General features: G+C 54.0%; 1 protein-coding gene across 1 annotated transcript; it reads left to right on the forward strand.

Annotated features, from left to right (window-relative positions):
- Positions 1-1,333: 1,333 nt before the first annotated feature.
- LOC125149331 (uncharacterized) lies at positions 1,334-8,515 on the forward strand. Its single transcript, XM_047828209.1, has 5 exons — positions 1,334-1,703; positions 3,708-3,933; positions 4,350-4,488; positions 5,141-5,333; positions 6,963-8,515. Exons 1-5 carry the CDS (start codon positions 1,334-1,336, stop codon positions 7,385-7,387), a joined length of 1,353 nt encoding a protein of 450 aa, XP_047684165.1. The 3' UTR covers positions 7,388-8,515.
- The last annotated feature ends 4,051 nt before the right edge of the window (positions 8,516-12,566 follow it).

The raw sequence follows: 12,566 nt of genomic DNA on the forward strand, positions 1-12,566 counted from the left end.
GTCGCTCTTGTCTAATATAAGCCAGTTAAAATGCTTTTAGACGATTTTGCTTTTATAAAGCTAAGGTTTTTTAGCTTTAAGCTTTTGAAAATGTTTAAAGCAATAAATGCTAGTCAGCTTTCTTCCCAGTAACATGTACACGTTCTTTGAAAATCGATCTATTTGAAGAAAAACAGCTCTGTTTTTCTCGTCTTGGTAGGGGGGTGGACGAGGGAAAGGAAGACCTTCTCTTTGTGTACAGAGTCTAAAGCCGTCACAGGAAACTAGATTAAAACTGGAAAACAAGTCCTAGCTGGTTCGAGCCAAACACCAACGTTAACTCGCGGGTATTTTCTATGGTGGTTGGGATGGCCGTGCGTCTTTTGCCTTTTGTTTGATTTGACTGTGTATTTTCGCCTTTTGTCTCTTAATGACGATCACACCATTGCTATATCCAGAGCAGTAAACAGTCCTCAGCGAAGCCGCCTTTTGCCAACCCAACCCTGGAAAGTTTGCAGAAGTGGAAGGAGCAGAAAATGCCATGAGAGTGTAACTTACAAAAAGGTAACAACAAGAAAGACACCACCATTCCCCCAATAATCCTAACTAAACAATCCCCCCCCCTCCCCCGCCAAAAGATATTTTTTTTACATAACACGTCCAAAACCTCCGCCCAGCTTGATCTTCCAGACTCCATGGCACCGGGCAGAGCCGGTAAGTTTAAAAAAAAAAAAAAAAAAAAAAAAAAGTGCCTTTTGCCCCTTCGAGGAAATCTTTTTTCTAGCAGGCCAAGGGCTGCAGATGTTTGGGAGCTGAAGGGAGGTTTCTGGAGCTTTATGTTTGGCAGCCAGATGGGGAGGGGTGGGGGGACGAGGACTCCTCAGACCTTTTTGCCCCTTCTGCCCCGGAGGCGTGGGGAGGGTCTCCCCAGCGAGCTCGGGCATCCACGGAGCCGCCTGCGTTCATCCCCTTCGCTTTTCTAGGTCTGAGCCTTCCTGGGGAGGAGAAAGTTGAAGTGTTTTGGAGATTGGGGGGGCTCGACAAACAAGGAAAGCTCCCCACTCGGCCTAGGGCCTCTCTCTCTTTTGATTGTCGGGCTCGCACTCTGAAGCCGGCTTTTCGGGGCTCCTGGGCGGGCCTGCGCTTCCTAAGCAAAAAAAGGACAAAAGGCCGGCGTCCATGTTGGCACCATGACGCAGCATCTCTCCCGCCTGCCACCAAGCGCTGCCTGTTCTCCCGACCGCGCTCGCTCCTCCCTCCCAAACACGAGTTTTATTTTCAGGTTCAGAGCAGAGCCGCAGGCCGGGGCCAGGGCCGGGGTCGGCCGGCGGGCGGGCCGGGCTGCGGGTGGCTAATGGCGGCCGCCCTCCTCCTCCTTCCTCCCTCCTTCCCCGGTTGTCGTTGGGGGCCCGGGGCTGACGGCGGCCCCTCGCCGGGCGGGCCCCGAGAACCCGCCAGGGCACAGCGCCCCACGCCGGAGGGTGGTCGCGGAGACTGTTGCGGGGGCCGTGGGCCTGGGGGTGTCACGCGCCCCGGCTCCCACTGTCGCCTCCGCCGGGCGAGGCGGCCAGACGGGCGCCATTTCGCGCGCCGCCCGCGGCTCGGGCGGTGGCGGCTGCTGCGCGCCAGGCGGGAGGAGGGAAGGAGGCGGCAGGGCCGGGGGGGAGGGGAGGCCGGCGCGCCGCCGCCCGCGTTTCAGGCCGCCGCCCGCGTGGACGCCCCTGGCCGGGGGAGGCCTCGACGACGAGCGCGGGCTCCGCAGCCGCCCCGGACCCCGCGCCCGACTCCGGGGAGGGGTGGGGGGCACGAGGAGACCTCGTTCCGAGCCCGGGGAGCGGGAGCCAGTAGCAAAGGGCCACGGGGACGGTCGGGGCCTCGAGGCTTCCCCTGACACCGCCCGGCGCCCCCGGAGGCGGCGGAAGCCTCCCTCGAGGCCCGACCCTGATCCTAGGCCGACCCCCGCTGCCTACCCGGGCCTCGGCGACCTTGTCTGGCTCTCAACGCCCATAACAGCTGAGCCCGAGGGGTAGCTCCCTCCCCCACTTTGTCCCCACTTTGGGCTCGAGGCCTTCACGGAAGCCACTGATCTAGTCGTGCAGGGCACACCCCCCAACCCTGAGCTCTAGAGGCCGGGTGGGGGGGGTGGGGGTGAGGGAGGATTGTGGCCTGGGAAAGCCGAGCGGGCCTTCCCCGGGATCCCCTGAGGCGGAGGGCTCCAGGGTAAGCCCTCACATCTCCGGCCCATTCTCGGGGAGGGGACGTGGACGGGGCGGGGACGTGGACGGGGCGGGCCTTTGGAAATGCAGATGAGTCGCCTCCTGCTGCTAGTCGCCCTGGCTGAACCTTCGTGACTCAGCCGCCCCCCACCCCCATCCTTCCCAGAGTGAGGGCCCCCTGGGCAGATGGGAAAGGGGGGCTTTTGTAAGGCTCCCTTTCCCTCAAGGAGACCCTACCCGGTTTGTGGCTATCAACACCCTGAGAAACCATCCGACTTTTCCCCCCCCCCGCCAGGCTCTTGGCTGGAGAAAGGGCGACGGCCAGGTATCCCCAGAGTGAACCATTCTCCTTTGGACAGCAGGATCAGGCCTAATTTCACTCTGACAATACTCTAAGGTAGGTGTGAGTCTTTTCCCAGTCTGAGAGGAAGATTTGGGGGGCTTGGGCCTGGAGCCCAGGGAGGGCGGGCACCCCAAACCCGCTAGGCTGGTTCTGCAGCCCCTCCCCCCCACAGATGTGTGGGACTGTTGTGTGTGAAACCGGCTGCCTGCTGGGCCTGCTTGGTCCATCCATCCCCGCCTGTCAGCTTCTGTTGTCAAGAGTTTGGGGCGTGCAATTCTCTGCAGTGTTGAGCAGCATAGGAGAGGCTGAACTTGCAAGTATTTCCCAGTTGTGTGTTTTGGGGTGGGCGGGGTAGGGCCATGGATGCCTCTTCTGAAAGGTAGAAGGATGCCTCTTCCTGTTGCCAGGAAGCTCAGCCCTGCTCTGGCCCTCCCTTCCGGCCCTAGTGGGGGCGTGTGGGGTGACCGTGAGCTGGTCTCTTCCCCTCTGATGTCTGGCTGCTACAGAGGTGAACACAAGTACCTGAGATCTGGGCCAGCTTCCTCCGAGAAAGAGGCTTCTGGACTCTTCTCCCCCTTCTTGGGAATTCCCACGATTTTCTGCACCCCCCCCAGCCCCCCCCCCCCCCCCCGAGTCCTGGTTCTAAAATGAGACAAACTGGGATTTGAAACCTGGCTAGCCATTTATGTGCTGTGACTTTGCATGAGCTGCTGAGTCTCTGAGCCCATTTCCCCATCTGCACAATGGGGCTGGGTCACTGATCCCTAGTCTAGAGTGTGCACCGGAGTCATACAGGTGGCTCATTAGAACATACTGCTGGGGCCCAGTCCTCAAGTTTCTGATTCGGTAGGTGGGGCCCGAGACCTTGCATTTCTACGAAGTTCCCAGGTGATGCCGATGCTGCAATCTGAGGATATGTTTTGAGAGCCTTTGGGTGAGAGACTAAGAGAAAAATTACCAGGGGTACCCACAACCGCAAAGAAAAGACCCCCCCCCACCCCTCCCCGTACTGGAACCAGCCAGGGCATGCCCGGCTGTGGTTTGACCTAAAGGCGGGAACCAGTCAAGTTTTGCTGAGTGTTCAAATTTAAATATCAACCAATAACAGCTCTGTAACCGTGGAAGATCCCTAACTTCCCCATAACTTGTTTGTGCCTGTCTATAAAAAGGCTGTAAAAACCTCACTCGGGCACTCTTAGCGTCACTGACAACGAGTGCGCGGAGGTCTGGGTTCGAACCTGCAATAAACGGCCCTTGCCGCTTGGCTTTGACTCTGGACTCTGGTGGTTTGTTCTTGAGGGTCACCCGAATTTGGGCATATCATTTGGGGGCTCATCTGGGATACCCCCAAGCCCTCCAGACCCCAAGTCAACGGGTCGTCCCTGAAGCCGATCGGTAAGTGAGCCGGCTCTGTCCGTTTCTGTCTGTATATCGTCTGTTCGTTTCTGGCTCTCTCCCGCGTGGGATATGTATCGGGGACTGACACAGCCCTGGCGGACGCGCTATAGGGCAGTCAGTCGGGACCAGTAGGAGACGTCCTCTGGCACCCGTCTGGGGCACCATTTTGGCCCATTGGAGCTTTTCTGTTCAGGTTACGGACACCCGAAACGCGCTAGCGACCTATGTTTCATGTTCTCTATTCTATAACCTTTAAGTGTTGAACCCCTTCTCTTTCACAGGTGACCTGGCCTGGTGCAGCCAGAAATCCTCATAACTTTACTGTTTCTCCTTTTAATCCTTTTCTCCACCTCCAGGATACAGATGGGCCAATCTCAAAGCACTCCTCTTTCTCTCCTTGTTGCTAACTTCAGGGATGTTAGAACCAGAGGACAGAATTTGAGTCTAGACATCCGGAGGGGAAAATTAATAACCCTCTGCCGCTCCGAATGGCCAACCTTCGGCGTTGGATGGCCAACCGAAGGAACTTTCTGCCTCCCTATAATTGCTAAGGTGAAGTCAAAGATTTTTCTACCGGGTCGCGAGGGACACCCGGATCAGATTCCCTTACATTCTAGTATGGCAAGATTTGGTGGAAAATCCACCCCCTTGGTTGGCCCCCTTCCTGTCCTCAGGAACATGTAAGGTCCTTGCCATGCGGACTGCAGATCCCCCAAAACCAAAGATGCCATCCGCGCCCTTGTATCCCATATTGCCTGATAGTCAGGACCTACTATCCCTAGACCCTCCACCCTATCATCCCCCTCCCCTCGTACCCCAGACCCTACCAGCACCAGCCGCCCCGCTAGTTGCCCCCCCCCCCCCAGGGGAACAGGGAGGACGGGAAGCGGCAGCCGCGCCGGAACCAGGAGGATGGGAGGCTATAGCTGCACCGGGCCCCATTGAAAACGAAACTGACCGCGAGGGGCCAGCCGGCCGAACCCGCGGGTGCACTCAGCGTGAGCCAAACCCTCGCCTCCCCGACTCCACTGTGGCCCTACCCCTGCGGGAAATAGGACCCCCAGATGAAACACGCAACCCCCGACTCCAGTATTGGCCCTTTTCCTCCAGTGACCTTTACAACTGGAAAACACAGAACGCTTGATTCTCTGATAACCCTAAAGACCTAATAGCTCTTTTAGACAGTGTCCTGTTCACCCACCAGCCCACCTGGGACGACTGTCAGCAGCTCCTCCGCATCCTGTTCACTACAGAGGAGCGAGAGAGGATCCAATTAGAAGCAAGAAAGCTGGTTCCTGGAGACGACGGTCAGCCGACATCTAACCCTGACCTCATTAATGCGGCTTTCCCCCTAACCAGACCTCCACAGGACGAATGGGACTACAACACGGCAGAAGGTAGGGGAAGGCTACTCATTTATCGCCAGACTCTGATGGCGGGTCTCCGGGCTGCAGCTCGCAAGCCCACCAATTTGGCTAAGGTATATTCGGTCGTACAGGGAAAGACAGAGAGTCCAGCTGCTTACTTAGACTAATGGAAGCCTTTAGACAGTTTACCCCCCATGGATCCAGAAGTCCCTGAGAACCAGGCTGCTGTCGTTATGTCCTTTGTAAATCAAGCAGCTCCTGACATTAAGAAAAAACTCCAAAGGCTAGAGGATTTAGAAGGTAAACAGATCCAGGATCTGCTCCGTATAGCACAACGGGTCTACAACAACAGGGATGCTCCAGAAGAGAGACAGATCAAGGCCACAGAGAAAATGACTAAAGTCCTGGCCGCTATAGTCCAGAAAGAACAGCCACCCCCAGAAGGCACTCAAACAACACGCCCTCCCAGGTGGCACTTAGATAAAGATCAGTGCGCCTATTGTAAAGAAAAAGGCCATTGGGCACCAGAATGCCCCAAAAAGAAACAACCCCGCCCCAGCCAAGGACAATGGCAGCCTAAAACAGCCCCCATACTGTTTACCCAAGATACAGAATAGGGAGGACGAGGTTCGGATCCCCTCCCCGAACCTAGGGTAACATTGCAAGTGGAGGGGACCCCGGTCCAGTTCCTAGTTGATACCGGGGCACAGCACTCAGTTCTGGTCAAGCCCCATGGAAAAGTATCTGAAAAATCTTCCTGGGTACAAGGAGCCACTGGAATAAAAAAGTACCCCTGGACAACTCAGAGGACTGTGGACTTGGGAACTGGGAAGGTAACCCACTCCTTCCTGGTCATTCCCGACAGCCCCTGCCCCCTGTTGGGGAGGGATTTGCTTACCAAAATGGGGGCCCAAATTCATTTCCAACCGGGAGGACCCACAGTGACTGACTTTCACAACCAACCCATATCTGTACTCACTGTGAGACTAGAAGATGAATACAGGCTCCATCAGAAACCCACTCCTCTGGATCAGGGCACTGAGCCCTGGCTTCAACGCTTCCCAGACGCGTGGGCAGAAACGGGTGGTATGGGGCTAGCAAAACATCGCCCAGCCCTATTTATAGAGGTCAAGCCCGGGACAGACCCCGTCCGCGTGCGCTAACACCCTATGCCCGTGCGAGCCAAAAATGGCATCACACCGCATATCCGCTGGTTCCTTGACCTCGGGGTCCTACGCACCTGCCACTCAGCATGGAATACCCCCCTGCTGCCCGTGCGCAAACCCAACAGCGGGGAATACAGACCAGTGCAGGACCTGAGAGAAGTCAATAAGCGGGTGATGGACATACATCCAACCGTTCCTAACCCCTATACTCTCTTGAGCGCCCTCAGCCCAGAAAAACGAGGGTATACTGTTCTGGATCTAAAAGATGCTTTTTTCAGCCTACCACTATCGCCTAAAAGTCAGGAGCTATTTGCATTCGAGTGGATAGATCCAGACAGGGGCATAAATGGCCAACTCACTTGGACCAGACTGCCACAAGGATTCAAAAACTCTCCGACCCTGTTCGACGAGGCTCTACACGAAGATTTAAGTGAGTACAGACAACAACACCCTAATATAACTCTCCTGCAGTATGTTGATGATCTCTTAATAGCTGCCGAGACGCCCGAAGCCTGCATCCAGGGAACTGAAGGTCTCCTGCGAACTCTGGGAACCTTAGGCTACCGCGCCTCATCAAAGAAGGCTCAGATCTACAAGTCAGAGGTAACTTACCTGGGTTACTTACTGAAAGGGGGGCAACGTTGGCTAACGGATGCCCGGAAGGAGACCGTCCTTCGTATTCCCAGACCGCAGACACCACGACAGGTGAGGGAATTCCTGGGGTCGGCTGGGTTCTGCAGACTATGGATACCAGGGTTTGCTGAATTAGCAAAGCCTTTATACCAGGCAACAAAGGACCAACAGCCCTATAGTGGACGGAAGAAGCCAAACAGGCCTTCCAACGAATTAAAACTGCTCTGCTATCAGCACCTGCCCTGGGACTCCCCGATGTCTCCAAACCCTTCCATCTATGTGTAGATGAAAACCAAGGCATAGCTAAGGCGGTGCTAACCCAGCATTTAGGCCCTTGGCACAGGCCAGTAGCCTATCTGTCTAAAAAGCTAGATCCAGTGGCCGCCGGATGGCCACCCTGTCTCCGGGTGATTGCAGCCACTGCCCTAATGGTAAAGGACGCTGATAAGCTGACCATGGGCCAAGAGCTAGAAGTCACCACCCTGCATGCCATCGAGGGCATCCTCAAGCAGCCGCCTGACCGATGGTTGAGCAATGCCCGACTCACTCATTACCAGGGACTGCTGCTGAACCCCCTCAGGGTCATCTTCACCCCCCCAACGGCCCTGAACCCAGCATCACTGCTGCCAGACCCAGACATCGGAACCTCACTTCATGACTGCGCCGACATACTGGCTCAAGTTTACGGGGGAGGACTTGCAGGACCAACCGTTATCGGATGCGGACGCCATCTGGTTCACCGATGGAAGCAGCTCCGTTCACCAGGGACAAAGGTATGCGGGGGCGGCCGTAACTTCAGAAACCGAGGTGGTTTGGGCAGAAGCCCTACCCCCCGGAACCTCGGCCCAAAAGGCTGAACTAATAGCCTTAACCCAGGCCCTAAAATTAGGAAGAGACCGCAAGCTAACCGTGTACACTGATAGCCGATAGATATGCCTTCGCCACCGCTCACGTACATGGGGCGATATACAGAGAACGGGGGCTCCTCACAGCCGAAGGGAAAGACATCAAAAATAAAGAAGAGATTCTAGCCCTGCTAGCAGCCTTATGGGAACCCAAAAAGCTAGCGATTGTGCATTGCCCAGGACACCAGAAGGCAACCGACCCAGTTTCCCGGGGCAACAATTTGGCCGATTGGACTGCCAAAGACATAGCTCGGCCCCCAGCGCAATTACTGACCCTACAGCTGCCAGACCCCGGACCCTGGGAATTGCCCCCCAGCCCTGAGTATTCAGAAAGCGATATTCAATGGATGAGTAAACTTCCTATGACCCGAGTCAAAGATGGCTGGTGGAGAGACTCCAAAAGCAGCATTATACTCCCAGATAAACTAGGTTTATCTAGGCAGGTTCTAGAGCGGATCCATCACAGCACCCACTTAGGTTCCCGGCGAATGTTGGACTTACTGAGACAGACTGGACTAAAAATCAGAAATGTCTCCAATAAGGTCGATCAAGTAGTCACTAAATGTACACTGTGCCAACTCAACAATGCGAATAGCAATCCTCAGGCAACAGGGGTAAGACAAAGAGGGAGCAGACCGGGGACCTATTGGGAAGTAGATTTCACTGAGGTAAAACCAGGAAAATATGGATATAAGTATTTGCTAGTTTTTGTAGATACCTTTTCAGGATGGACTGAAGCCTTTCCAACCAAGAATGAAATGGCGCAGATTGTAGCCAAAAAGATCCTGGAAGAAATCCTGCCCAGGTATGGTTTTCCAGTAATGATAGGGTCAGACAATGGACCTGCATTTGTCTCTAAGGTAAGTCAGGAACTGGCTTCCATACTTGGGGCTGATTGGAAATTACATGGTGCATACCGACCCCAAAGCTCAGGACAGGTAGAGAGAATGAACAGAACATTAAAGGAGACCCTAACCAAATTGACCATGGAGACTGGCGTTAATTGGGTGGTCCTTCTCCCCTACGCTCTGTTCAGGGTGCGTAATTCCCCATACAAACTGGGACTCACACCCTATGAAATAATGCATGGTAGACCACCCCCTATCATCCCTAACCTAAAAGATAACCTCGTCAAAGCTGAGAACGATAATAGTCTTGAATTCTGGTTCTCCCTACAAGCCTTGCAGAGGGTCCATGAAGATGTATGGCCCAAATTAAAGGAACTCTATGAGACTGGACCCCCACCTATTCCACATCAATTCTGGCCAGGGGATTGGGTCCTCGTCAAACGTCATCGGCAGGAAAATCTGGAACCCAGGTGGAAAGGACCCTTCCAGGTCATCCTGACAACACCTACGGCCATCAAAGTAGACAGAATCGCCACCTGGATTCATTGCACCCACGCCAAGCCTGTACACCCATTCTCAGACCTCATCGGACCTCCAGCGAAAGGAACAACCTGGACAATCAACTGGAGTAAGGACAATCCCCTAAAAATCACCCTGTGCCGCAAACCACCCAAGCCATAGCCATGATAATCATTCTGTTCTTTGTAACCTCTTTTATTTTACAAACCCCCTTTGTGAACGGAGGCCTCGAACCTCCAGCTAAGGAGGCAATACTACATAACTTATATGGAAAACCATGTGACTGTAGAGGGGGAAAATCTGAATCCCCAGTAGTACCCGAGCGGTACACCTACACACAGGATTGTGGAGGAACAACCGCCTATTTAGTTCAGAATTATGGAGCAATGGGGGGCTCTCAATCATGGAAATGTGTTCCTAAACCTAAAACTCTCCCCCCTAGCTCTAGATGCCCCTGTAGCACTTACCAAGACTCCATGCACAGTGCTTGCTATACTGCTGTCTAGAAGTGTATAGGACAGGATAACAAAACCTGCTTCATCGCAGCATTGCAGCGTGCCAGGACTGCCGCGGTAACGGGAGAAAATAAATATATGCAGGCAGGGTGCCGGGGCACAGTAGGAACTCGTGTGCTGGAATACCAAAGCCCCGGTACACGTTTCAGACGGGGGTGGGCCCCAAGATACGGTCTGACAAATTGAAACCCGGAAGAAACTTGAAAAAAATATTTCAGGGGATGTATCCCCAACTTAATTACCACCCACTAATTCTGCCTGAAAATAGCCATTCCAACCTGGACCCTCAGACTATGGATATAATTAAGGCTACCTTTGCGCTCCTAAATGCCTCCAACCCCACTCTAGCCCAAGACTGCTGGCTGTGTCTCCCTCAGGGGCAGCCCAGACCTATAGCAATCCCTACCACCCTAAGCCTCGATAGCACTGATGATTGTCATCCCTTTAACCCCGTCGACCCCTTCCCCATGCAATCTCTCATTGTATTCAATATCTCATGTCTTGTTAAAAATCACACAGACGCTAACGACAGTATTGATTTAGGGGAAGTCTCTTTTGCTAACTGTACCAACTATACAGTAATCAACTCCTCACTGTGTAGCTCCAACACCACTGTATTTATATGTGGGGGCAATCTCGCTCACACTTACTTACCCCCAAATTGGACAGGAGTCTGCGTCCCAGCAACCCTCCTTCCGGATGTAGACCTGGTTCCAGGGGATTCCCCGATGCCTATACCTAGCTTAGACTATCTACCAGGGAGAGCCAAGAGAGCAGTGGCAGTCATCCCCCTATTAGTAGGGTTAGGAATAACGGGAGCTGTAACAGCTGGATCGGCGGGCTTAGGTGTATCTGTCCACACATACCATCAACTTTCGCGACAGCTAATAGAAGATGTACAGGCCCTGTCCGGAACCATCCAAGACTTACAGGATCAACTTGATTCCCTAGCCTAGGTAGTATTACAGAATAGAAGGGGACTAGACCTGTTAACTGCAGAGCAAGGTGGGATATGTTTAGCCCTCCAAGAAAAATGTTGCTTTTGTGCTAACAAGTCAGGAATAGTAAGAACAAAAATCAAACAACTCCAAGATTTAGCCCGCCGTCGGAAAGAATCAGCTGACAACCCTTTATGGTTCGGACTCAACGGCTTCCTCCCATACCTCCTCCCCCTCTTAGGGCCATTGCTAAGCTTGCTACTTCTCCTCACAATAGGGCCATGTATCATAAACAAAATGTTAGCTTTTATCAAAGAAAGAGTCAATACTATTCAACTGATGGTCCTCAGAACCCAATACCAACCTATTGTTAATGAAACATTTGAGTCAAACACATAAGATCCAAGATTGGCTCTTAAGGCACCAAAGAAAGGGGGGAATGAGAGACTAAGAGAAAAGTTACCAGGGGTACCCACAACCGCAAAGACAAGACCCCCGCCGGTCCCAGAACCAGCCAGGGCGTGCCAGGTTGTGGTTTGACCTAAAGGCGGGAACCAGTCAAGTTTTGCTGAGTGTTCAAATTTAAATATCAACCAATAACAGCTCTGTAACCGTGGAAGATCCCTAACTTCCCCATAACTTGTTTGTGCCTGTCTATAAAAAGGCTGTAAAAACCTCGCTCGGGGCCTCTTAGCGTCACTGACAACGAGTGCGCGGAGGTCTGGGTTCGAACCTGCAATAAACGGCCCTTGCCGCTTGGCTTTGACTCTGGACTCTGGTGGTTTGTTCTTGGGGGTCACCCGAATTTGGGCATATCATGGGCTGGGTAACACCTAAGGGTGTTGTGAGGAGGACGTGAGCTAGTGCTTTTGAAACCGAGGCGTTTGCTTCATAATAATGGCAACTCTCCTTACTCTCCTAATACAAGCTGACTGGCTCCTGGTGTCCCACTGTCTCCAGGAAGCTCCACAGCTGGAGATGGTGTGGCCCTTGATCTCTGACCCCTCCCCCATGCGGTCTCTAGTTAGGGATTACTTTGATGAACCATTTGGGTCCCAGGTGCCACTGATCTGCACCACTCCCCCATCTGGGCTGAAGTTTGGCTTCCTCGGGGTCGGCCCTGCCCACTCACTGTAAGGCTAAACTGAGGTTTTAGGGGAGCCGGTAGGGCTTGACCTGGAGATTTTGAGAGCATCTTGGCGCTCGGTCAAGAGAGGCTTTAAGTCAGGCGGCTGTGCTGGTGACCTTGGGCGAGTCTCCTGTGTGAAATGATAATAAAGCCTGCTGGAAACGGGAATGGGGGGAATTAAGTGTGACTAAGGGGGCTTGGCCTCACGTTCTGACTTCACACTAGCTGGCCTCCATTCCCTTTTGGCTGCAAGGAGTGGGGGCTGGGCCGGCTGTGAGCTCCTCCCCCACTGACCTACCCCTGAAGCACGTGGCACTGCCTCAGGGCCAAGGGGAAGACTGGCTTTCCGTAGGCAGGGAGCCAGCTCCGTTTTTCCTCCGTGTGGTTGGAGTCCGAGCAATGGCCTGCCCCCAGCTTCACAGGCTGTTCAATGGTCGGGTCATGATTTAGGGTCACTCCCCCCAAACCCAGAGATAAGTGACTCACCCAAGGTCACGAGGCCACCACTGGCAGCCAGTATGGGCTTCCAGGTGTCCTGACTTCAGCCTCTTGCCTGTGGCCATGGCACCCCCACCCCAGCTGTCTGGGTTATTTCGGGCTCCCTCCCGTG

Source organism: Prionailurus viverrinus, chromosome D3 (genome assembly GCF_022837055.1).
Source record: "Prionailurus viverrinus isolate Anna chromosome D3, UM_Priviv_1.0, whole genome shotgun sequence".
Lineage (NCBI taxonomy): Eukaryota > Metazoa > Chordata > Mammalia > Carnivora > Felidae > Prionailurus > Prionailurus viverrinus.

Bases quoted from the DNA above. Each gene is read 5' to 3' on its own strand.
- LOC125149331 (XM_047828209.1), top strand. From the start codon at position 1,334: ATGGCGGCCGCCCTCCTCCTCCTTCCTCCCTCCTTCCCCGGTTGTCGT. The intron at 1,704-3,707 runs GCCGGGGGAGGC...GTCTATAAAAAG, and splicing joins CGCCCGCGTGGACGCCCCTG to GCTGTAAAAACCTCACTCGG. The intron at 3,934-4,349 runs GTAAGTGAGCCG...TGCTAACTTCAG, and splicing joins GTCGTCCCTGAAGCCGATCG to GGATGTTAGAACCAGAGGAC.